Genomic DNA, 27,518 nt, shown 5'->3' with positions numbered 1-27,518 from the left:
TGTGTTCAGGTAAGTACAGGTACTTCAGGAAAAAAAACCCATGCACAGGACAAAAGCTGGGGAAGCATAACTACTCATCCAGAAGTGCCAATCTCTAGTCTTCTAGGACATGAGGCCAGAGAAAAAGGGAGAGAAGATGAGCAGTGTAACTGGGACTCCCTCCGACAGGTGAGGGTATCTAACTGACTGAGAAGATAGAGGCTGACAAGACACCCAAAACCTCTTTTCGAAAGAGGTCAAAGCATGGCAGAATTTACCCTAAAAGTTTAGGAGAAAGAGCCACTACATTAGAGAAAAGTAAACTGTCCACTATTAACATTATAGACAGCATGTAGGATCTAAAACCTGGTAAACTTAGATCGAAGCAGTCACAAACTACACAACCTGAGATTTAGATACTAGTCTCAAAAAGGCAGCATTGGAAACCAGACCCAGCTCAGGGCTTCTTCATGGAGTGCCACCAAAGTTGGATTTTGCTGCTCCAAAGCGAGAACAAACTTTTCCAAGACAAAATAAACAATTTCTTTTCTTTACCAGAAGAGCTAGGAATACGCATATTTTATTTTTTCTCCTGCAGTGAGAGACACACACCCCTGCAGTGTGGTTTGAAATCTCATTATACAATTTAAAAAGTCAACTTTAATGACTAGTATTTTAACTCTATGTGTCCTTTCTGTGAACTTTCACACCTGCAAGAACACTTAAGAGTCGAGCACAATCAGACAGTAAGCAGTTACATGTGAAAGACCTTCACTGGGATTTCTTTGCTTCCATAATTTACCTACTCTCACTTGAGTACCTGAAGTACCTGCCCTGAGTTTAGCATCTCTTTACGTACTCCCAAAAACAGGGAAGAAGACCTATGCAGCAGAAGATCAGTTTGAAGAAGCCCCTTCCTTCTTCAGGGCTTGAAATTGCACTAAGTAGCTTGCAGCAGAAATCCTTTACAGCCCTTTCCACACAGTGACTCACGAGTGCAATGAGAAGAGATTTACCCCCTTATTGAGCAACCTGTTCCAAACAGGCATGGGGAAATCTGCAGGTTTTCAAAAGGCTTAATTATGCTTCTTCTGTTTGGCCCCTGCATTTTCTTTTCCAATTTCCACACAGAAATAATTTTATGGATTAATTTTTTGTTTCATGGCCTGAAGAGAGACATCTTGACATTTACCCATAAGGAGGAAGTCCAGCCATAAAAGGCAAATTGGGACACAAAATATATTTAAAAACACCTACTCAGAAGACATGAAGTCTTAAGGAGGAAACAGAACATCTGAAGACAAAGTTGACTCCCATATGGTTAATGAAAATATCTCTTATCCTGGGCTCTGATTGCCTGTAGAGCAGCCACAGAGCAAATTTCTGACGACTTTTTTTTTTGTGTGAAGATGTGTTTGAGTACCTTAAATATACTGATAAAATTTCTTCACGCTTTGAGCCCTTACTCTGCAAACGTACATAACATTTTTCAGAGAAACAATGCACTAAGGATCCTGAAAACACTTGGGCTACACAGAGGAACAAAACATACCACTTCATCTTTTCAGGGATTGTGAACCTACATGGCAAGGAATGGAGAAAAGACACGTAATGGCAGATAGCTGTTGAAGTCTGTTGTCTCTGTATGGCTGAAATTTGGTAAGTCAGTGAGAGGCAGAAGTTTTATTAAACCTTTCACTGCTGACCTCTGCTGCAGCTTCTCCAGAGCTGACAGAGAACCAGGATATTCCACGGGAGCATTAGCATTTCAAAAGGTACCTGCACCTCATGCCCAGCACAGCACAGAAGCATTAATTAGAGAGATAGCAGAAGATAAATGCGCATAAAAAATGAGTCGGGCTCTACCTGACGCTTGGTAACCTTTACCAAAAAGCACCCTCACTTTCATCAGATTAACTCAAGGGAGTATTCTCCCCTCTCTACACAATTTAGCTGTACAATGTACAACCCTATTTCATTTTCTGGAACTTGTCATTTAGACAACAACATACTGCAAAGTTTAATAGAAATTCTTTTAAGGTTAGTACTAATCACAAAGGTGGAATGTTGGCCTCAAGACCTCTGAAAGAACCAGTGGAAAAGTGTGTGATGTAGCAGTAGCCCTGTCTTCAGTGGGCTGGAGCATCACTGATGGGTAAGGCTTCTGCAGCTCGCTTTAATCCTTGTCTTATCATCCTCATCTCCTCACAGTGTCACCACCTCTACAGACTCCAAGTACCAGTATGGATATCTGAGTTATCAGAGTCAACAGCTTTACAGTTACGAACACACATAAGCAGTTCTCTCTTTCTCAAGTAAGTTTAGAAGTATTTCAAACAAACATTCTACAATTGAAATACTTCTGTTAAAACTCTAATTAAAGAATAAAACCCTCTTTTATAGTTACCCGATATATGGATGAAATTAAGAAACAAAATAAAGCTTCAACTATCCTGTATAAAAAAAAAATCTTCTGATCACAGCCTTGTGTACTCAGTTGCAATAGTTTTTGTATCAAGGTTTTATTTCTTCTGTCTTTTTTAAGGCGCAAAGACTGAGGGACTGACAAAATGTGTTCATCTAATGAAAAATCAGTTCTTGCTGTTTTCTTCTGTAAAATGTTTAAACTCCTAAAATAAACAGTTAAGTTCATACCTATGCTCTGCACCTTAATAGATGCAAAAGGATGTCTGGCTGACAGTGACCTTTTGCTATTCACTAGTGAACAAACCTGCACAGAAGGAAATCTAGTAACATCTAAGGATGGCAATGCCACCCTGACCACTATACAGGCTGTCTGCTCCCAAAGACTGCCTCTCCCAAGCACAAGGAAACATGCCAGTCTTGCTGTTAGGGTCTTCCTTTAGCATTGTTGCAGTCAGATTCCTCCTCCTAGCAGCCAGTGCAGGTTCCAATGTCCCTCTGAAGAAAAGGGCATTTCAGAAGTTAGCCAGCTCCCTGGACCTCCCTGGACAGCCTATCTGAAAAGGGAAGAGAGCAATTACACAGCCATGGTATCCTGTGTAAAGGGTGGGAAATGTTCGTTAGGAGGAAAAAACCTGAATTTTGCACTGTCCCAATATTATGCCAAATCCAGAAGTCCTTCTCATTTCTCAGAGCTTCCTTCGCCCCCCGAAAGCTCCAGCTGTCACACAGATACACAGAAGGTACAATCTTTTCCCATCTTCAGCTACTGTCTAATGCTGGAGTAACTCACCATCAGCTACTCAAGCCAAAATAACTTACAGAAGCTGAGAATCCAGTTTATATTAATTATTTCATAATTCAGCCCACAGCTGTTAAATATTTAAAACCAGAGAGCAGGCCATCTCTTCTCAGATGCTGTCTCATACCTGCGTAGTAGCTACCTGGGCCACACTGTACTCATCTGACCTACCAATATTTCACCTGCAGCTTATTAAACTCATTTTACCAAAGAAATACTGATCCTGAGCACAACATACAACAGCTATCGTAACAATCACAGGAGTCTGCCCTGGGTTTTATCTCTGGTACAGACTTAGCAGTCCTAACTCTTGAGAGAGAACTAACAGCAAATACATCAAGGCAGCAAATTTCTGCAAGATGTCAACGTCTGCAAATAACGCTTCCTTCAGATCATGTTAGAAGACATCTACCACTGTGAAGTCTTAACTACAGAAATCACTAACAAGCACTGAGAATCTGCAACCACGTGCTAAAATTTAATAAAGGCATTAAGGGAAGTGATTGTGCCCCTGTACTTGGCACTGGTGAGGCCGCACCTCAAATCCTGTGTTCAGTTTTGGGCCCCTCACTACAAGAAGGATGCTGAGGTGCTGGAGCGTGTCCAGAGAAGGGCAACAAAGCTGGTGAGGGGTCTGGAGAACAAGCCTTATGAGGAGCGGCTGGGGGAACTGAGGTTGTTTATTCTGGAGAAGAGGAGGCTGAGGGGAGACCTCATCGCTCTCTACAACTACCTGAAAGGGGGTTGTGGCGACAAGGGCGCTGGTCTCTTCTCCCAAGTAACTAGTGATAGGACAAGAGGAAATGGCCTCAAGTTGCGCCAGGGGCGGTTTAGATTGGATATTAGGAAAAATTTCTTCACTGAGAGGGTGGTCAGGCATTGGAACAGGCTGCCCAGGGAGGTGGTGGAGTCACCATCTCTGGAAGTGTTCAAAAAATGTGTGGATGTGGCGCTTCAGGACATGGTTTAGGGGACACGGTGGCACTGGATTAATGGTTGGACTTGATGATCTTGAAGGTCCTTTCCAACCTTAGTGATTCTGTGATTAGAAATATTACAAACATACACACAATACTATTTTCTGTTTTCAGTCCCTCCTCTCCCCAATCCTTCTCCCTTCCCTCTTTTTGTCTATCTGGGTTAAAAACATCTCAGACAGAAAATAACTCATTCTGGATAAGTAGTGCATAGTCCAAAGAGATCCTATGTTGGCCTCTGTACAAGTAATTTTCTATCAAGTAGAATAGCTGAAAAATTTAAATATAAACTCTGATCATGTTGGTGGCCTGCTTATTACAAGAATTTTTTAACCACACTCCCCGTATCAACTTCACAATTTATTATGATTAAAAAAATATTTATAAAACCCTTAACTGCTATCCTACTAAGTTCTATTATCGTTCATTACCACTTTCATTTAGTCTTTTATTAGATTTCAACACACTAATTAACTTGAATCAGAAATAGATCTTAAGGACACACATATATACCTATAAATAATACAAATGCAGTGATGAGCTCTTATTAAAAGCTATTCCCTTTACATATACTGATAGTAGTTGTTCCTCAGGGAAGATATTCAGAGGTGTGATATCCCCGCTGCCGTCTGCAGCCATATATGCTACAAGAATGGAGAGGAGACCTCTGAATGGATGCAGCACTGGAAATACTTTGGAAAAGACTGGTCACAGATAAGTTGAGAATCAGACACTCTAAATTGGTGTGTATTGAGATGCTCTAGGAGTAGCCTGAAGACCACCACAGGTGACATGACGTAATATAACCATCGTTAAAGATGTCATTTAATAGAACCACCCTGACATCTGCTGGAAAAGTAGCAGCTGTGGGCAATCCAGGAGATTCCTAGAGTGCCTGGAGGAAAAATTCTTACATGAGGTAACAGACAGCCCTAGCAGAGGGGATGCCAAACTGGACCTGCTGGTCACCAGCACATGTGAGCTACCTGGTGATATCAAGATTGGAGGCAGCCTGGGCTGCAGTGATCATGCACTGGAGACGTTTGCAGTCTTGAGGGATATGGGGCAAGCAAAGAGTGAAGTCAGGACCCTGAATCTCAGGAAAGCAAAATTCCAGCTCTTCAGGGAGTTAGTCAATAGGACCCTCTGGGAAACTGCCCTCAGGATAAAAAGGGAGCAGAACAGCTGGCAGATCTTCAAGGATGTTTTCTATAGAACACAAGAGCTCTTGAACCGCAGATGTAAGAAATCAGGAAAGGGAGGCAAGAGTCCAGCATGGCTGAGTGGAGACCTGATGGACAACCTAAAGGGCAAGAAGGAAATGCACAGGCAGTGGAAGCAGGGACACGTATGCTGGGATAAGTACAGAAACACTGCCCGGTTGTGTAGGGATGGGCTCAGGAGGGACAAGGCATGGCTGGAGCTGAACTTGGCAAGGGATGCAAAGAATAGTAAGATGGGCTTCTATAGGTATGTCAGCCAGAAAAGGAAGGTCAAAGAAAGCGTACCCCCCTTGATGAGAAAGGCTGGCAAACTAGTAACAATGGACAAGGAGAAGGCTGAGGTACTCAATGACTTCTTTGCCTCAGTCTTCACTGCCAGTGTCTCTTCCCACACCTCCCAAGGGGATGGCCTGAAAGATGGGGACTGGAGGAGCAAAGTCCCTTCCACTGTAAGAGAAATCAGGTTCGAGACCACCTGAGGAACCTGAATGTGCACAAGTCTATGGGACCTGATGAGATGCTTCCCAGAGCCCTGAGGGAATTGGCTGATGTAGTTGCCAAGCCTCTCTCCATGATATTTTAAAAGTCCTGGCAGTCAGGTGAAGTCCCTGGAGACTGGAAAAAGGGTAACACTGCAGCCATTTTTTAAAGAGGTAGCAAAGAGGACCCTGGGAACTACCGACCCATCAGGCTCAGCTCTGTGCCTGGGAAGATCATGGAACAGATCCTTCTAGAAGCTATGCTAAGGCACATGGAGGACAGGGAGGTGACTTGAGACAGCCAGCATGGCTCCATCAAGGGCAAGTCCTGCCTGACCAACCTAGGGGCCTTCTGTGATGGAGTGACCACATCAGTGAACAAGGGAAGTGCTACGTATGTCATCTATCTGGACTTCTGTAAGGCCTTTGACACGGTACCCCACAACATCCTTCTCTCTAAATTGGAAAGATAGGGATTTGATGGATGGAATGTTGGGTGCATGAGGAATTGGTTGGATGGTTGCGCCCAGAGGGTGCTGGTCAATGGCTCAATGTCCAGATGGAGATCGGTGATAAGCAGTGTCCCTCAGGGGTCCGTGTTGGGAGCAGTATTGTTTAATACATTCATCAGTGACATAGACAGTGGGATCAAGTGCACCCTCAGCACGTTTGCAGATCACACCAAGCTGAGTGGTGCAGCTGACATGCCTGAGGGATGCCATGCCATCCAGAAGGGCCTGGACAAGCTCGAGGAATGGGCCCATGTGAACCTCATGAGGTTCAAAAAGGGCAAGTGCAGCACCCTGCACCTGGGCAACCCCCAGTATCAGTACAGGCTGAGGGATGAAGGGGTTGAAAGCAGCCCTGCGGAGGATGACTTGGGGGTACTGGTGAATGAAAAGCTGGACATGAGGCGGCAATATGTGCTCACAGCCCAGAAGACCAACTACATCCTGGGCTGCATCAAAAGAAGTGTGGCCAGCAGGTCAAGGGAGGGGATTCTCCCCCTCTATTCCGCTCTGGTAGGACTCCACCTGGAATACGGCATCCAGCTCTGGAGCCCTCAGCACAGGAAATACGTGGACCTGTTGGAGTTGGTTTAGAGGAGAGACACAAAAATGATCACCTCTCCTAGGACAGAACACCTCTCCTATGAGGATAGACTAAGAGAGTTGGCGTTGCTCAGCCAGGAGAAGAGAAGGCTCCAGGGAGACCTTATTGCAGCCTCCAGTACTTTAAGGGGGCTTCTAAGAAAGATGGGGACAGACTTTTTAGCAGGGCCTGTTGTGACAGGACAAGGGGTAATGGTTTTAAACTAAAAGAGGGTAGATTTCGACTAGATATAAGGAAGAAATTTTTCACAAATTGTGATTTGTGGTGAAACACTGGCAGAGGTTGCCTAGAGAGGTGGTAGATGCCCCATCTCTGGCAACATTCAAGGTCAGGTTGGACAGGGCTCTGAGCAACCTGACCTAGTTGAAGGTGTCCCTGTTCATTGCAGGGCGGTTGGACTTAGATAACCTTTAAAGGCCCCTTCCAACCCAAAGATTCTATGATTCTCTGACATTGTAGCCCATCACTGCAGTGTAAAAGTCACTGCTAGATTATTTTTTCCACATTTTTTAATACTGGCAGGCCATGAATTCACACGTTTCTAAGTTTCTGAAAAGTGTGTAAAGATGGGAGGAACAGACTCATCTGACTGATAATGAGCTAAGAGACCCATATTTTACTGGAATGACAAAAATACTCTCATTACTTTTTTAATCGTCCTCACAGAGAAACAGAAGGTCTTCCTGCAGATTAAGAGAGAACTGTATTTCATTGCAAGCAAAATCATTACTAAATCCTTACATATATTGTTAAGCTCAGATGCAAAACAAGTCCGCACCAGTCAGTTACAGCCAACCAGCTAGTAACAAACAGGAATTTGTACTTACCTGCTGATAGAAACGCAACAAGATTTGGACCTTTCCCACCTTCAAATTCAGGTCCATGAGCTCTAGGAGGTGCAGCACACCTCCAAAGCAGGAGGTTTTGGGGGATCCCATCACCATTGTTTTTGGTAACATGGCTCCCTAACTTTCTGAAACACCACCTGCCTTATCTAGGTCTATGAGAGAGAGGGAGGTGGTGAACACAAGCTCCCCTCTCAGAGCCATGGGACTATAGCCAGGTCCAAAGCCCGAGAAGGGTAGGTTGCAGCGTTAATGAGCCAATGTAGCTCTTCCAGAGGCCAGGCTCTGGAATCGGAGAGTGATTTCTTTTCACCTGTACTTCTGGCTGATGTCAGTACATGGAAGGACTGATGTAAGGTAGAAGGATTCTCAACTTTTAGAGAGTTCTACAAAATGCAGATTCCTAGATTCATGCCTATGCTTTATTTAGCCAAGCATGAATTGAACTGAACTGAACTGAATAGAGTAGAATCCTTCAGCTGGAAGGAACCTACAATGATGATCTAGTCCAACTGCATGACCACTTCAGGGCTGACCAAAAGTTAAAGCAGATTATTAAGGGCATTGTCCAAATGCCCCTTAAACACTGACAGGCCTGGGATATCGACCACCACTCCAGGAAGTCTGTTCCACGGTTTCTCTCAGTAAAGAAATGTTTCCTCATGTTAAGTCTGAACCTCCCCTGACAGACGCAGCTTTGAGCCGTTCCCACGCACTCTGGCACTGGGTACCAGGGGGAAGAGCTCAGCACCTCCCTCTCCACCGCCCCTCCTCAGGAAGATGGAGAGAGCAGGGAGGTCGCCCCGCAGCCTCCTTCTCTCCAAACTACACAAATCCCATGTCCTCAACCACTCCTCAGAGGACATGCCTGCTAGTCCCTTCCCCGGCTTTGGTGCCCTTCTTGGGACACATTCAAGTACCTGAACATCCTTTTTAAACAATGGGGCCCAGAACTGCACACAATACTCAAGGTGAGGCCACACCAGCACTAAATGCAGCAGGATAATCACCTCTTTGGACCAGCTGGTTATGCTGTGTTTGATGCACCCCAGGATGCAGTTTGCCCTCTTGGCTGCCAGGGCACACTGCTGACTCCTCTTGAGCCTCCTGTCAACCAGCACCCCCAGACCCCTTTTGCAGGGCTGCTCTCCAGCCACTCCTCTCCCAGTTGAGCCTTGTGCCTGGTGTTGCTCTGTCCCAGGTGCAGAATCTGGCATTTGGACTTGTTAAATTTCATCCCATTAATCACTGCCCAGTGCTACAAACTATCTTGTCCCTCAAGAGAGTCAACAGCACTTCACAGTTTAGTATCGTCAGCAAACTTGCTAATGATACATTCAACTCCAGCATCCAGATCATCGATACAAATACTGAACAGAACGGGCCCTAGAATTGAGCCCTGAGGAACACCACCGGTGACTGGTCACCAGCCAGATGTAGCCCCATTCACTACAACCCTTTGTGCCTTGCTGTTCAGCCAAATCTTCACCCAGCGCACCGTCTACCTGCTCATCTCACAGCTGTCCAGAAGGATGCTGTGAGGGACAGTATCAAAAACCTTACTAAAACCCGGAACCACGCTCCCTTCACCCACTAGGGAAGTGACCCTATGGTAGAAGGAGATCAAATTAGTTAGACAGGACTTTCCCTTTGTGAACCTGTGTTGACTGTGCCTGATGTTCTTTATGATGATGATGATGATCTTGATGATGACTGTGCCATTGTTCTTTAAATGCCTTTCAGTAGCACCCAGCATGATCTTCTCCATAATTTTCCAGAAACTGAGGTTAGACTAACATGTCTGTAGTTTCCTGGGGCTCCCCTCATGCCCTTTATGTAAATTGGAATAGTGTTGACTAGTTTCCAGTCAGCAGGGACCTCCCCAGACTCCCAAGACCTTTGGTGGGTGATTGAGAAGGGTCCTGCCGTAACATCCGCTAGCTCTTTTCTGTACTCCAGGATGAATCCCATCATTAGGTGTGAGCAGTTTTCCCCAATCCTTTCTTTCACAAGTTGGGCAAAACAGTTTACAAATGCAGGTTTCAGATGCTGTTGTACAATGAAAGAAAAAAACTAAAATAATTTAAATTATTTTAAAACACAGGAGTAAGGAATTAAAACTACAATCTACCAGTAACCCATGCTTTTGTTTTCTAGATTCCTATTATATGTTATGTCACTAAAATAATTCACTCTTCACAGATAACAGAGTAGAGGAAGTCAGTGTATGAATGTCTGAAATAGCTAATTTACAACAAAGGAGGGGGGGGAAATAATCTACATTTAGATTGACAACTTGTCTGTGGCCCTGTGCAAAGATCCTGCCTAATACACTTAAGCATGCTGAAATATTAAACCCCAGAAACACAAGAACTGAAAGGGAGATTCTGATGAGCTCTTAAACAGGGTCATGAACATGATTGTGTTTCTGCTGGTGCTGCTGAAAGAAGTCAAAACTTGCCATGGCTTTTTCACTGTGAACATAGCAAAGAAAGCACATTCCATTCTGATTAAAAATTAGATTCTGCAGAATGAGGAAGGCATCACCCTCCTGATGAAAGTCCTCTTCAGCATGTCAGGAATGCTATTTAGAGTTCTCAAAACCACTCCCAAGGTGCATTACGATCACATATATGCATGACAGTGCTGACCACTTAATCCCCCTTCTGTTACAGGAAAGTTGGAGAATAAAAATTACACTGACACCCAAGGGTATTTGATAATAGAATACGAAATAAAATAATAAATTTGCAGACTATTTTGGCTTTACCTCATGGTATTGCATTATACACCAAATGTTCCTGGCCTCTCATTCATTACTATTTAATTACAACAGAATACCTTTCTTTCAGACTTAATTAACCTCTGAAATGAGTTTGTGACCTTGGGACACTCCTGCCCGTTTGCAAAGTGCTGTTAGAATATTGCTCTGCCAGGAAACACTTCCTTTAATAATGAGATTTAATGAAATGCACAGGTTTTTACAGGGAACACAAGAAATATGAGAACACTGCATGTGGTCACTTAATGAACAAGAGATAGAGCATATCAGTTAGAATCATAAATTGATACTAGATTAACATTAAAAGTTGCCACAAGAGTTTCCCCAGAGGACAGGCTCATTACAGTGAACATGATCATGGATGCTCTTCCCTATTACTTTCACCGTGGGGCAGAGAAGAGGGAGTAAGGAAACAAGGAGGGATTTGCCCATGTAATTCCTATTTGCTTAAGCCAGCAGAAAGCTTAAGTGTCCCGCCAAGCCCAGTGACAGCGTAGCATAGTTCCAGCTCCTGCCTTTGTCAGAAATTGCTGTTCAATCTGAAACGCTTCGACTCTAAAAGGAAATCAGAGAGCAGAACGCTTCGACTCTAAAAGGAAATCAGAGAGCAGTAACCTTTCCACAAGATGAGAGGCAGAACCACAGCCCGTGCAGTCACTTTCATTGCTTTGCTGCAAAGCTTCAAATGATGGATCAATGTTGGCCCCTTGGTGCCAATCGGAGCGGGTGCTTGCAGAGTGGGCACATGTTCAGCAACTCACTTGCTAGCAATGTTAACTCTTCAAAATGGATTCTTCATCATCCTGAGAATTCCCTCTGAGAGCTAACACCCCCATCAATCCATGCACGCTCCTCATACGATTCCCTCCTGTACAAAACCACACCAAAATCACCTTATGCACAATTTTCTATTTTCCTAAAAGCATCAGAAAGAAGAGATATTGACACCTACATCTGTCACTTTCTTAATTAAGAGTATTTGTTGTCAAACCTCGCAGATGATGTTTTAACAAAAAAAATGGCACTGAATTGTTTACTGACTCTTTTCTATTTGTATTTTTGGGACAGTCTGTCTTTCACCACTCAAAACACCTAAATGCACACAATTCCAATCTAATCTGTCACCAGCATTTAACACACCTGCTGCAGCTTATAAAATTATAAAACATCAATCCTCCCACAGATACTGTTGGAACTTGCAGAGGCGAATCACATTTTTGTCTTTACGACTATAGAGCCTTCCTTCTTTCCTTTCTTTCTTGTGACAGAATAATGGTTGCTCCACTGGAATTATTAGCTTGGTTTATTCCATAGACTTTTCTCCTTTTCAGCTTTATCAAAAACATTTTCACTTCCTTCCCATCCTTTTCCCTGCAACCTGTTTTTCTCTCTCCCTTCCAATTTTGCCTTTTTTAGATTACGCCTGTGCCAACTGTCATCTAACCTGTTTATCTCTCCTAAACACTGAGGCAAAAGCCCTGCTGACTTTTGAATATATGTTTTTTCTGAAACAAAGATATTCAGAGTTCTGTTGTAACAGTGTATGAAGACGGTATGATTTCAAGGCCTTGCAGAGTGACTTCATTTCTGCACAGAGGGTACGACAACCGCTCCCAACACTCTGGCCCACAGCTGGATGACCAGCACTCTGAATGATGTCATTGGACTTGTGACACACACTAATTGCGGGGAGGGGAGGAATATCACTCTACTACCCACTCACATGCTTAAAAAAAAAAAAAGCAGGGTGGGAGCCAACCTAAAAATCCTGCTACCCTCATACTAAATATTTTGAGCTACAACTCAATATAGTTGAGTTGAATACCAGTCTCTCTTTTATGCTGAAGAAAAAGACAGAGGGAGTCCAAAGGTTCAGCCTTTTATCCACTGCCATTGCTACCCACTGTGTCATTGTTTCATACATCAAGCACTTTAAAAATATACCTTTTCTAACCTGCTGATCCTTATCAATCTTCTTCACTGGCATCCTATTAGCTCCCTCCACACTAATGGGATAATCCAGTCTTAAGCTGCAAATCCCTAATACTGCCTTCACTTAAACAGCCACTCTTCTTTATCCATAATGCTTATAATGAATAAATGAAGGGGAACAGCTATATGATTATTAGTCTTTTTTATACGGCAGGTACCTTTTACATGGAGAACAAAATACTTAAATACACACTGAAGGAAATATAGAGCAAACTGCATGCATACGTGTACTCTGTCTGATACAAAACATCTTATCTTTACATTCCCATTAGCCACATGATGTGGACACCTGGAATGGGCGACTTAGCTTAATTTCAAAAGAAAGAAGAAACTTATTCCAGATGGAGTTTATTAACAACCAAGGAAAGCCAGGCAATTTGAGAGAGTCAAAAGCAGCTTGTGTAGGTGGGATATCCCTCAAGAGTTATGAGTCCAAGAAAAATTTATTGCTACAGGATGAATTTCATTCCTGGTGTTACTGCTTCCAAACACTATTCTATGTTTTGATCACTGTGTGGGCACCACAAAGTAATTCCAAATATAAAATTGCCAATGCTGGTTTCAAATCTGAAATCAGAGTAATAGATACTCAAATAGTATTTATACAGACAAAAGCTGTTTGTTGTTTTTTTTAAAACACAAGGGATAAAAATGGATTATGTTCCAGTCTCTGGAAGACCTCGTTACTGACAAAGTAGCAGCGAGAGTCTCACTCTTGCTCCATCCATTTCACAGGCTGTTGGAACAGTACCAGGCTGCTGAAAAGATTAGATCCAGCTGTGCAGTTTCCCTGCTTGCAGTCACCATGGAGAAGCAATGCATCACGTAAAGCATTAATTACATTGCAAGAATTCAGGGCAATGTAATGGAGAGAGTGTAATTGCTTAGACATCTAGAGCTTAATTCCTTCCCAATTGAGTCAATAGAAGATCCTGACTCTCTGCAAAAGGTGATCTGGGTCCTTATTTGGCAAGCACAGGCCTTATCTATTCCTGTGTTGTGACATTAAAGAAGAAAAACTAAGTAATATTAAAAAGAAAAAAAACCCAACAAACCAATAACCTGTATTAAAAGCTCTGCCAAATCTGCATGTAGTGTCCACAGAGACTGTCACTGGTCAGTTCTGGTATGTTTTACTCCAGAGGGAGAAAAACCATAAATTTCAACCATGGTAAGCTGTATTCATTCTCAAGTATTATTTGTTCAAACTTTTTTATTTTGCAGTCAATTTAGTTCAATATTCATTGCTACTGAGAGGAATAAACCAGGACATCAGTCCAAACCCAATAACAGCTGTGAGTTTTTACTTGAATGCATCTCTTCCTTAGGCCGTTTCAGTACTTTCTGTATGCAGTACAGGCATATGTACCTACCTATCTGAGTTAAAAAGAATTACTGCAGGACAGATGTATGTTTATTCTGAATGTGTTCATGATCAGACTGTCTCATACCAGACAAGTATTTTGGTAGACTTCTGAAATTGTCATCTTGCCCTTCATCTACTGCTCTCTTCTCTCACCTCTCTAAAGTTCACTCTTCTAAACATATCTCTGCAGTGCTAATCTGCTCGTGAGGTGCTTAGATGTACACAAGTGCATACAAAAAGATAAGTGAGATGGAAAATATTTGCAAGTAAAGGCATTGCCTACGGCATACAGAACAAGCTCACTTTGGTATCAGAAACTATCCTACTACCTTATCAGATACCTGTATCATACCCACACCTGTATCAGTACAGTCTGGGGGATGAAGAGATGGAGGGCAGTCCTGCCAAGAAGGACTTGGGGGGACTGGTGGAAGAAAAGCTGGACATGAGCCAGCAACGTGTGCTCGCAGCCCAGAAGGTCAACCACATCCTGGGCTGCATCACAAGAAGCGTGGCCAGCAGGTCGAGGGAGGGGATTCTGCCCCTCTACTCCACTCTGGTGAGACCCCACGTGGAGTCCTGCGTCCAGCTTTGGAGTCCTCAGCACAGGAAAGACATGGACCTGTTGGAGAGGGTCCAGAGGAGGGCCACAAAAATGATCAGAGGGCTGGAACACCTCTCCTATGAGGACAGGTTGAGAGAGTTGGGGTTGCTCAGCCTGGAGAAGAGAAAGCTCTGGGGAGACCTTATTGCAGCCTTCCAGTACTGAAAGGGGGCTTCTAAGAAAGATGGGGACAGACTTTTTAGCAGGGCCTGTAGCGACAGGACAAGGGGTGATGGTTTTAAACTAAAAGAGGGCAGATTTAGACTAGATATAAGGAAAAAAATTTTCACGAGGGTGGTGAAACACTGGCAGAGGTTGTCTAGAGAGGTCGTAGAAGCCTCATTCCTGACAACATTGAAAGCCAGGTTGGATGGGGCTCTGAGCAACGTGGTCTAGTTGAAGGTGTCCCTGCTCATTGCAGGGGGGTTGGACTAGATGACCTTTAAAGGTCCCTTCCAACCCAAAGATTCTGTGACTCTACTGTAGTGCATGTTTTAGCCCAAACACTCTCAATTTCTTAGCTGGGCTAATAAGCCAGAGCTGAATGATGCGCTGATACTAGTCCAGAGTTCTGCACAGACACCAAAATCACTCTGCAGGTAAACTCTAGATTTGCTTGTATGGAATGTCCCACACAGGTAGGGAGCATCATAAGATTACGTCAGTGGACCTTCATGCATCTCCATGTATTTTAAGACACTCCGTTACCTTGGATCCAATCTACCTTATCAGTTTCACATCCTGCCACATGATCAGACATCATTCTGCTCAATTATTTGGGATTAGGAGGCAAGATACTTCTGTACAGCTTATGCCATTTCCAACTGCCTTTTAACTATCTTTTAACATCAGTGCCCTCTTATTTTCATTTGTTATCCAAAAAGATCTTTCTTCCCTTGCTCAAAACTCAGAATTGTTTACACTTCTTTATAATTGACATTCACTAGGGTTTCAAGCACATTGCCTAAAACTTTTTAAAAACAGTCTGCATGCAATACAAAGAGAGCAAATAATTTCTTTTTTTAAAATACAACTAAATCCAGGCATTAGAAGACTTTTCCCCCCACCATTTCGCAAAAATAAATCCCAGACTGGTATGTAAATAAAGCAGGTATTAAGTTGCTTGCAGAGGAGTGTACACACCCAGAAGTGTGATTTTTATATGAACTATGAGTTGAAGGAGAAGATTTGAGTTTCTCTGAATATAAATGTATCCAAGAGCAGCTTTGGATGTACCACTGTTCACATTATCCACATAACTGAGCAAATTATTTCCAGTAGCAGAACAAAACTGGCTCTATGATGTCTCAGGGCTCCAGCTTTCTACCAAGGATTAATCCTTGTGTCTTCAGTTACGGAATTTGTAGAGCTGCTTGGCAACTTGCCTAGTCCAACTGATTAATCAGTGCTCAATCCTTCATGTGGACAACTTTGCAACTGATTCTGCAGTTTTTGCTCCATGGCTTGTCCTCGTCAGAAGAGGTACAGAGTACTCTTATCAGTTAACAAGGTAGAAGCCACTATACTGCGTCCCCTTAAATAGTTAATTTAGTAACTGTTCTCATTTATCAACTGTAATAAGTAGCCTTGATCACAGTTTGAGAATACAGTTCCTTGCTCTTGATAGCATTTTCTGTGAAAACAACTGTGACACAAAACATTTTCAAAATGAAAAGCTGAAAGAGTCCATTTGTAAAATGAAAACACTCTTGGAATACAATTAGAATTAAAAACAAACCTTAGCAGAAGAGCTAGGAAAAACAGTTTTAAAATATAAATCCATTTATCTTTAAGTTTTATTTCTCATTGTATTCTATACTGCATAAAGTCCCCTATTTGCAAGCTACTGGCTTCACTAACACTAAATTTAAACAGATTTGAAGTATACAATCATCTGTTCTCAAAATAAAGGTGCCCATTTGAATGTAAATTGTTAAAAGTTAGAACTTCTGGCTTTCACATATTTACAAAAAGAAAGCAGAGTCTACTGAAGAAAGAGAATAGGAAAGAAAACCGAGAAATAAACATCCAGAATATGTTTACGCTCCAACAAGCACTAATAAGTTTACTGAAAGAGCATTTTAGAGACAGGAAAAACTAATCTGAATAATTTATCTATGGATGTTATTTGTGCTCATTCCCATTATGTAATATTCTGTAATTCGAAGTCACCTGGAAGGGATTATACCTGCTCTCTCCAGGAATTAGCTAGATTGTGAAAAAAAATAGCCAAAAACATGAACGGTGCTATAGCACTAGTAATCCTTCACACAATCTCTGAAGGGTAACAGTGCAGATCAGTCAGCTTCAAGGTCATTTATTAAAATTCATTTTAAGGCATTGGTAGCACATGTATTTCTGTGCTCCCAGATTGAACGCTGATCCTGGCATTCTTCTCAGTCTTAACAGAGCTTCTTTCAAATCTAAGATCGCTCTTGCCATGTCCAATATAAAGTTCATATTTTACATTTTAAATCACAAGTACTATTGCAGCCAAGTCCCAGCCTGGTTTGTAAGAACTTTCTAGTTTTGCTTTGTTTCAAACACAGGAAAACTCCCACCCCCCAGCCCACCCCAAACACTTGTAAAAAGTATTGCTCCATAAAAGCAAGCATTGCCTGCCTAATCCTTCATTTCTATTGATATTCAGAGATCCAAGAGAAACACAGGCATACATTTCAACCTAACACTACACAAAGAGACAGCCTTCCCTGGATCCTGAGAATTACTCCTTAGGCACAACGAACCGAAACACTATAAAGTGCAGAGTGCTCTTAGGCCAGCTCAGGACTCTTTTCTGAGTTGCTTTTTCCAGCGGTGACTCGGTGCACAGATATTTTATCACTACCAAGTCCTAACTCTAGCATCGGGGTAGTCATAAATGATTTTTACCATGTCATAAAGCCAGAAATCACCCAGATGGCAATGACATTCCTCTACTTACAGTACACTAGGGGCACAGATACAGCTATTTGAAGAACAAGCTGAAGCAATACAAACCCTCTGATTGAGAGACCTGGGATTAACTGAAAGTGTCCCTATATTCTCCTTTCCTCAGACACTTTTTTCCCTGTTTTTTCCAGAATTACTGTTCTGGACAAATAGTGACCCTTTATTTTCCTGGTTGGCAATTATAACTTGGCTTATGGTGCTCTTACTGGGACAGCACAGTTTTATGGGCAGAGCACCTTACCAGCAGCCAGGAGACCTGGTTTCTAAGTCAAACTGTCCATCTATTTTGTATTTGCTCATCACTCCACCTCCCCAGACTTTTGTCCTGGTCCTTCCCAGCTACTCCTTAACAAGACTAGTATCGTTCCAGAAAAGCAGAGTCTCACTCTTAGATCTGCTGATTTGGCTAAAACACCAGCATCCTAATGCTGTCTTTGAATGTCTTGAGGTATCAAAAAAAACCCCCAAAAAACAAACAAACAACCCCCCCCCCAAAAACACAAAAAAAGAAAAATCTGTGGATTTATGCCAAAATGTGCAGTGCTAATGGAGATCAAATCTGCCTCCATTTAGGACCTACTATTCCTTACTAAATACTGATTTCAGGAGGAATAATATCAGGCCCTTTTATAGGCTCAGTTTTTAACAAGGAAATATCAGAAGCTCTGATGAGATCACATGAACAAGCACCGTGTTTTAGCCCTTCTTGAGGTCTACTTGCCTGCTTTTTAAAGGTGACTGACTGAGAATGTGAGACAATTTGGTAACTCACTGGATAACTTTGAGCAAACTGGGAACAAAACAAGGGTCTTGATTCAGACTTCTCCATTTTAGCCACTAGACAATACTCTTACTCTTACTGTAGATGAAATCTGGTACATCTACCTGCTGCTTGTGAATCATATCCAGAAGTTCTACCTAAGACTGCTTTTCTTTTTTACTCTTCTGTAAAGAGAGCATGGTCCTGTACTAAGGCAGTAACTTACTTTCAGTGTGTCCTGAAATAAAAGAAACGAGCCATAGATGTGTTTGTGCACACACACGTACATCAGGGATGAAAAGCTAGCTGTTTCATGGATTCTGTAAGAGTGTGACACTAAGCCTTCTTTCTAATAGAAGTCTAACTTTCAGGAGTCACAACAACGGACAACACTGTTACCTCCCATTATTATTCGTTATAAATATTACTATTATTCTACAATTTCCATCTTGACTAGCAAAAGCAACAGAAATTCAACATAAAGAGTAACTTAATCTCAACTAAATTCTGCTAATATTTATAAGCCCATGTGCCTCTTTTTTTTAAATCAGACAATAATATTCCGTTTGATTTTCTGATTGAGGGGATGGTGGAAAATCCCTTGTCCATTTTCTGTTATGGTTTATGGAATACAGTGGTAACTACAATTAGAAGCACCACCAAGTAAACTTAGGTGTAAAACCGCTTTTACAGCTGGTTGCTGGTGTCTCCCTCAAAATATATCTCCACTTTGTGCGACCTGCACGACACAGTACTTCTGCCCTTCCTAAAATTCTCAAGTGAATCCACACTATGGCTATGTAGGTCCCAGATTTTTCCTTTACAGCATCTGATGATGCACTGAATAGTAATAAAGCACTATAGTGATTTAGTCAATAACTCCAGAAAAATACATACTCCTGGTCTGGCTTTATACTGTTGTTTAATATCAAGAGGAACCCAGCAGTTAAAAAAAAAAAGCGCCAATGATTTTCACCTCTCATAATTTCTGTGAGCATTTGATTCAGAGACATAATAAGCCTGATATGCCTAGTGATGTCATTGCCCTAGTACTTTCAGGAAACACCTCCTAATACAGAAAGCTAATCTTGATTTAAATTGAGGACTGAATCTACTAGTACCTCTTGATATCTCAACACTTCATTGTTTCTGAAACAAACTTTGAATTGTATTTACAGTGCATGGCTACTGGAATAAAAATGTATTTGAAAATGTAATCAATTGAAAGTAATTGAATTGAAGGCATAAATGAAAAAAAGCCCAAAACTAGATGATTTTAATGTATCTTGAGAATTTCTCATCTGCACCACCTGAAACAAATAAATTATATAACTCCAAATGGACTCATCTTTCCAAACACTGAGAGATAAGTTGCTTTGGTTTTTTTTTAAATTTATTGATGCCTGGCAGTTTCCTAAAGTAAGCTAGGATTTAAAAATGGATCCCAAGTCAGGTATTTCCTAAAGGAGCAGACTGTGGATAAGGATGGGTTTTCCGAACACTCCTGCAGAATTTATTAGGATAAACTCAAGATACTGATTTTGATCTTTAAACACTGCTACAGTTTTTAGGTCAGGCAAAAATGTCTGATGTAAAAGATTTCCTTAAGCCATTTGACAAATAAAGCACTGCCTCAGCTTTCAACTTTCTTGGCTTTCAGACTATAATCCCTGAATTCAAAGAACTCTCCACTACCAGCAGCAACGGGAAAGACATTTTAAATAGCTTGACCTCACTGTTGTTTTTTTTTAAAACATTACTGAAATGTATCCTTAAAACAACATTAATAAAGCAAAAACTTCACATGTAGAACTCTTACATCCTCCCCAAAACAAAAAATGAATAGATTTTAAAGAGAAGACCATCGTACTCTTCTAGTATAACTCTATACTCAGAAAATCTCATTCAATGTTTTCTGCATCAGTGCCCTAAATTTTGCCTGAATATAAGATAGCTTAAAAAAATATCAAGTTTAATCTGAAGAATTCAAGCAAAGAATTCCTCTCAACCCTACATTAAGCTACATCGATGGCTAATTACCTTCATAAGTACCCTATTTCTAATCCAATATGGAACACAGTGAAGTATATATGAATTTCTCACTCTATAATCCTATTAGGGAATCACTTTTCCATGAGCAGAAGGTTATTCAGGAAACAAGACAAAAGATCTCATTTTACATGTGGGTATTGCTAGCTGTTGCCCCACTGTTTCTATTTTGATGATCTGGACAATGGAGACAGTGGTTTCTAAGATTAGGCAAATTCAGTGTAAGTTATAAATAGCCAAAAGGAAGACAGGACAGCTGGTGAGAGTTTGTTAAATCCAAGTTAAAGAAATAACATGACCTCGTACAACCAATACCCCTGATTCATTCTGACTAAATGGTTTATTTAAATCCTGGAGGGTGGGGGGAGTGGGGGGGTATGTGTCACTGAAAGACAAACTTTATGGGGAAATTTGTATTCTTGAATATAAGTTGCTTCTAGAAAGATTTTTTGACGTCTGTACTTGAAATTTTTCATCTACATCAACTGGAAGTGTTTACAAAATTTGTTCCTAGTGTTCAAACACACATGTAGAGCTTCTTGGAGCTGCCTCCCTGCATGCTCCATTCAGAGAAAAATTATAGCAATTGCATTTTCACGCATCACCTAAGTTCACCTCATGCATGTTTTATATGTAGAAAATGCTACGTCAAAATATACAACCATTTTTCAGTTTCACTGCTACTCTTATACTTTATGCAGTTCACAGAAAGAAACTGGATGTGCAGTGAAAGTGATGTTCTTAGTGATTGTATGCAACCCACTTCATGTCATGCAGCAAGTCTGATATACTGAAATACTAAACAGAACTCCAGAAAGCCAGTATTTTTATGATAGGTTTATCATTCCTTTTATAGAGCCCACTGCTTCCCTCTTTGACCTGAAGCTCTTAATGTTGCAAAACCTGAGTAAACGTGGATTTGACATCTCTCTGGAAAATAGCATCTGAGACACAAGTACTAATGATTGTTTTTACAGGTGCCAATACGATGATAGTTTTCAATGCATCTTCACCTTCCTATACCCCAAAGCCAGTGATATACAGGTTAATCGATGCCTTAAGATTTAATCAGAAAGTGTTGAGAAAGAAGTTGCTGTAGTGTGATACAGATAAGCAACAACCTAACTCTGAAGTAGATAGCAGTGCTTTATAGCGATTCAAGGAAATACACAACAGCATAGGCAAGGAAGACAGAATAGGGCAGAGCAAAAAACCAATAAAGATCAGTAACTTACCTTTAACTCTGATTAGCTGGAAATATTTAGCAACCACGAACAGTTTAGCAGTAATCCTTATTTCTAAGTGGGAACTGACGTTAACAAAGGAAAAACATAGTCTAAGGAAAATAACCTTTCTGGGCTGTAGAGCCAGAGAGAGAAAAGCAACAGAGCACAGGAGTCCATCCCTTCTTCCCTACTGCTTTTCCTCTGCCCTCAACACTGAGAGCTCCCAAGGACGGGCCTCTCTAAGGAAAAGTTATCCTGTGCTTTTGGTTACTGTTCTTACCCCTCCTGCTCTAGAAGGTAATTTGTTTTAACACATCATTAAAAAAACCAGCTTGATTTCTCCTCATTAGTAGTTACAAAGATGAAGGTTTTCTTGGGTTGGTTTTCAACAAGAAAAACTCAGATTGGTTGAGTTAGATTTTACAGAATCTTATAGTAAAACCAGCTAAACACATTGTAAAAATGACACCACAAACACAGATGAAGATCTATAACATAGATCTTGCCAATGTGACACCCATCTACAAGAAAGGCCGGAAGGAGGATCCTGGGAACTACAGGCCTGTCAGCCTGACCTCTGTCCCAGGGAAGATTATGGAGCGGTTGGTTTTGAGAGTGCTCACAGGGCATCTGCAGAACAGCCAAAGGATCAGGCCCAGCCAGCATGGGTTCATGAAAGGCAGGTCCTGCTTGACCAACCTGATCTCCTTCTATGACCAGGTGACCCGCCTAGTGGATGAGGGAAAGGCAGTGGACGTTGTCTACCTGGACTTTAGTAAAGCCTTTGACAGCGTCTCCCACAGCATTCTCCTGGAGAAACTGGCAGCTCGTGGCTCAGACGGGTTTACTCTTCGCTAGGTGAGGAAACTGGCTGGATGGCCGAGCCCAGAGAGTTGTGGTGAATGGCGTTAAATCCGGCTGGCGGCCGGTCACGAGTGGTGTTCCCCAGGGCTCGGTTCTGGGACCAGTCTTGTTCAATATCTTTATAGATGATCTGGATGAGGGAATTGAGTGCTCCCTCAGTAAGTTTGCAGATGACACCAAGCTGAGTGGGAGTGTTGATCTGCTGGAGGGTAGGAGGGCTCTGCAGAGGGATCTGGACAGGCTGGATCGATGGGCAGAGGCCAACTGTATGAGGTTTAATAAGGCCAAGTGCAGGGTCCTGCACTTTGGCCACAACAACCCCATGCAATGCTACAGGCTTGGGGAGGAGTGGCTGGAGAGCTGCCCGGCGGAAAGGGACCTGGGGGTGCTGGTTGACACCCGGCTGAATATGAGCCGGCAGTGTGCCCAGGTGGCCAAGAAGGCCAACAGCGTCCTGGCCTGTATCAGCAATAGTGTGGCCAGCAGGAGTAGGGAAGTGATTGTGCCCCTGTACTCGGCACTGGTGAGGCCGCACCTTGAATACTGTGTTCAGTTTTGGGCCCCTCACTACAAGAAGGATGTTGAGGTGCTGGAGCGTGTCCAGAGAAGGGCAATGGAGCTGGTGAGGGGGCTGGAGCACATGTCTTATGAGGAGCGGCTGAGGGAACTGGGGTTGTTTAGTCTGGAGAAGAGGAGGCTGAGGGGAGACCTTATCGCTCTCTACAACTACCTGAAAGGGGGTTGTGGCGACGAGGGTGTTGGCCTCTTCTCCCAAGTAACTAGTGATAGGACAAGAGGAAATGGCCTCAAGTTGCGCCAGGGGAGGTTTAGATTGGATATTAGGAAAAATTTCTTCACTGAGAGGGTGGTCAGGCATTGGAACAGGCTGCCCAGGGAGGTGGTGGAGTTGCCATCCCTGGAAGTGTTCAAAAAACGTGTGGATGTGGCGCTTCAGGACATGGTTTAGGGGACATGGTGGTTCTGGATTAATGGTTGGACTTGATGATCTTAAAGGTCCTTTCCAACCTTAGTGATTCTGTGATTCTGTGATTCTGTGATTCTCTGTGATTCTGCGAACATCTTATATATGTTAATGTCACTGAAGTCACAATGCTAAGCCAGCCTGCACAGTGCTTAGAGAGGAAGGTGAGACCTTCCTTTGCTTGACGGGAATAGGTGAACCACTCAAGCACAGAAACAAGTCAAGACACTGATGGAGAAAACAGGAAACCGATGGAGGCAGGAAATGGGGGGCCCTTGAATCTGCTCTTTCTGCTTTTCATTCAACAGCACAGGCCAACTTAACATGAGAAGCAAGTTAAAGAATTGTTCAGCACCGGGTAAGTCTCCTGTAAAGTATCTTGCCTAGCTTCAGCCACAGCACTTTAAGATAGATAGGAGCTAACTGAAGAGAGACCAGTAAGAAAAGATGACCAATAAAGAAAGACCAAACAAGCTAGTCATATTTTAGCCTAAAGCAGAGGAAGCTGGGCAGGGGGGCTCCCACTCGAGAATTTTCGAGAACCACTTACCTAGGTATGCATGAGGAATGGAACTGGTAGGTTTGTCTTCACTTAAAGCAGAGGGAAAGAAGGATTGATATCTTGAGGTCATTTCCATCCCTGCGTTTTTCTAGGATTTGGAAATGGACCCTTCAAAACAGCAACAACTACTTCACTTACCTCCACAGGAAGATAACCCTGCAACAGTCCCATATTGCAAGCTGTCCTTTTCCCAGAATGTTATAATGTATTCCCATTCTAAAACATCCTTCACTCACTTTCATGTCACTGAGAATCAAGCCCAAAATATCAACCAACATCTTTATTTGTATCTCTTGGTCATAATAATCTCTCTAGAATTAAAGGACTATAGTTTTTAGGTTTTGATACAACACAATAAGAAATCAGGGCTTTGAATAAAATAGAGTTTTAAACAGAAGGTTAAGACAGCATTAAAAAAATTATTAGCATGTCAGTAGAATCTGGGCAGACAGCTCTTTAATAACACTGGACAGGGAATTTAGGGAAAATACTTCAGAGGAGTAAATGAATATTCTTTCCAGCAGAATGATTTCTTTAAAGACAAAAATAAAAAGGTCTTTTTTTTTTTTTCCCCAAAAGAATCACTTTGAGGGTAAAATATACCTACCCAAAGCAATTAAGATGAGAAGAAGAAAGATAGAGGGAAAAAAAAAATACTCCAAGGGCCAAGTATGTAAGAGTGAAAGAACTATTCAAAGCATAATCATTCATTTTCCCCTGAATTATATTTATTTAATAGGAACACACAGGTGTGCAGAAGAGATGAATGGGTTACAGGAGAAGATAAAATGAAAGCTCTAAAATGTTGTTCTTTGGAAAGCATCACCGTTATCAAGGAGAACTGCTTCCTGCAAGTCAAACAGATCTTTGTTTGAATTCAAGATTAAGTTGTGCATGGTTCTGTAGGCAAGTACTAGGAGAAGAAAAAGAGGAGATGACAGAAGGAATATTCCTACAACAGTTAGTAGTGCTTGACAGACTCCAGTCTCGGTTTTAGCAGTTGTAGATGTCAGCCATCAAAATTCTCACAGATGAAGAAAGAAATTTTAAGTTAACTTTTACTTTAAGACTTCTTCTCCAACTCTGGTCTTTACTTTGAAGGACAGGAGGAAACCAAGCTTCCCCTGCCCTCTGTCGTACACTTGCCGTGATACGAAACACAAAATATGTATCAGATTTTGCTGTATGAACAAAATTGTTCATAAGTTTGTAAGTTCTACCAAATACCTGTCTCATTCCTCTGCCCTGAGAGTCAGTTTTATTAATTTATTTGCTTTTATTAAACTATTTATTTATGAATTATTGCTAAAACAACTGAAAAAGACAAGCACAAAGGTTTCTTAGCAACCTCAGATAACACAGTGTTCCATTGATTCCACTACAAAAATGAGAAACCTCTTGAATGCAGTGGTTTGCATCACAATCCCAACTCAATGCTTCTGGGTCAGAAACTTGGGATATTTTACAATTTTAAATGCCATTACAGAAAACAAGAACATATTCTCCTTTCAGTCATATTTCCTCACCTAGCATATACATTTATAGGTAACGTCTGTACTTGCCTTTGGTCATGTATGATGCCCTGATGCTAATTTAGAAATAATTCAGAAAGAAAAGTAGACATTACCTATCTCACTTCACAAGCAAACAGATTTCCTCTGAGGCCTCACAAGAAGAATGAAGAGAACATACTTTGTTTCAACTCCTGATGAGAGGCATCAGAAGTTCCTCTACTCAACCCTTGCTAGGAGCACAGAAAGTTTTTTTCAGAGGTTGCATCAAAAGCCCAGCTCTGATGGATCTATAAAATAAGACCGACTGAGAGCAGAGCTTTCAAGACAAAAAAGACCAGTGGGCTTAACAAAAAAAGGTATTTCCTCTGTGTTTTTCAAAATTGTAGCTGTGAATAAAAATGAAAGATAATGTGGAGAAAATATTATACTATTTGCCACAGTTCACTGAAGTACCATGCACAGAGCAGGCAGCTCCTTCAGTAACTGAAATCCTGTTCCTCCATATTTTACCTTCATTGAGAAGAGATGACTTCAATGACTTCAAGTTTACTGTTAACATACCTGTCCTGGCTTCCTTCAGTGAGGCGATAGACGCGATTGGCACCTCCATCAGCACAAGCTCTCAGTGCAGCTGCAAGTGAAGAAAGAGAACATCAATGTATTTGCATTATAAACAAAAAACCACAACCAGTTACTCCATTACTGACACTTCTGTGTAAACTCAAGTGGTCATTGCAGCACAGGAAATAAACTTGAGATCTCATATGGCTTTTAGCTTCCTATACTTGACTGCTTCCCTTGTTTCTCTAAATAGACATTTGAGCTGGTTTTATCAGACTAGTGCCAACGGTCATCTGACTTTATCACTCTACTTTCTAAACATCTTATTTCTATTGATCCTAACCTACTGTCCAGTCAGCTTAAACTACATGAGGGGCAAGTATTCAAAACATGAAAAGGGCCCATCCTCCATGTATTGGCCTGTATTTGGCTAAACAAGTGGGAACTTGCATCTTAAACCTAACAACCTTCTCACCCAGGCAAAAAGTTCATGATGGTGGCTCTATAATGACCTGCATAACAACTGGGTGGAAAAAAAAAAAGTTGGGCATGACAATACCTGTTTTTTCTTTTTTTCCCCTCCTATGACACAAAAATTATAACTCTACTACAATTCCTATACTATTTTCAGAACATTTGAATCATCTAATATAAAGCAGGTGGGTTCGGTCTTGTCTTTAAATCTTGAACTGTCTGGGTACAAAAGGAAAAAAGTCACAATAATTTTCAATGCTTCCACATAACTTGGGGACCACAAAAGGGCATGTGTCACTAATTCCAATTGATTTAAACAAGCATAGACTTTCTTTTCTCTTTTGATCCCTTTGTTTTTATAGACTTAAGTGACAGAAAAGAGAAAAGTCTAATACTATTATTACAAAATCAGATATAAATTGGTATATTTTATTCATAAACATCCCTATTAATCATCATTTAGCTAATACACAGTTCTTTCATGAGATTTTTAAAAATATGATATGCTATTAAAGAATGAAAATTACCATCTTGTCTGAGCACTCTTTATCAGTTTTGTTCCGAGATGCACAAGTCAGATAACCACAGCACACAAGATAAAAGAAGCTGTCACTTCTACACTAGAGCAGAGTGTTCCTTCCAGGTCTGCAGGTAGAGACAGACCGAATGGTAGAGCTGAGAGGGCTGAAAGTCAGAGGACTGGGGGGGAAGGAGGGAAAGGGAAAAAGAGGAGAGACGAAGAAAAGGAATAGCCTGCCCAAGTTTTTTTTATACCCAAGAAAAAGGTATAAACAATCAGATCACGCACCTCCTGCTGCTGAGAATCTAATTTTCAGCTAAAGCCACTTTGCTTTGGTGTTTACTTCTCAGTCAGAACCGCCTCTCAGCAGTGATAGAAACCTACATTCTTCCCTTTGGCACTCGTTAGGACGGCAATCCACCTCTCCCCTTAGCTTAGCAATCAACTTAGCCAGCCTATACAAACCGG

The 27,518-nt window shown here is 41.7% G+C and overlaps 1 protein-coding gene across 1 annotated transcript in view; it reads right to left on the bottom strand.

Annotated features, from left to right (window-relative positions):
* The window catches only part of TPK1 (thiamin pyrophosphokinase 1), a gene marked incomplete at its 3' end in the record, with an annotated part of 330,774 nt that overhangs the window by 176,638 nt on the left and 126,618 nt on the right, over positions 1-27,518 (bottom strand). The window contains exon 3 of the mRNA XM_082015628.1: positions 26,057-26,126. Coding sequence (XP_081871754.1) covers positions 26,057-26,126 — 70 coding nt within the window. The remainder of the gene's footprint in view (positions 1-26,056; positions 26,127-27,518) is intronic.

Source organism: Phaethon aethereus (assembly GCF_964289735.1).
Source record: "Phaethon aethereus genome assembly, chromosome: 2".
In the NCBI taxonomy this organism is placed as follows: Eukaryota; Metazoa; Chordata; class Aves; order Phaethontiformes; family Phaethontidae; genus Phaethon; species Phaethon aethereus.
This window is presented reverse-complemented; position numbering and strand designations above follow the sequence as displayed.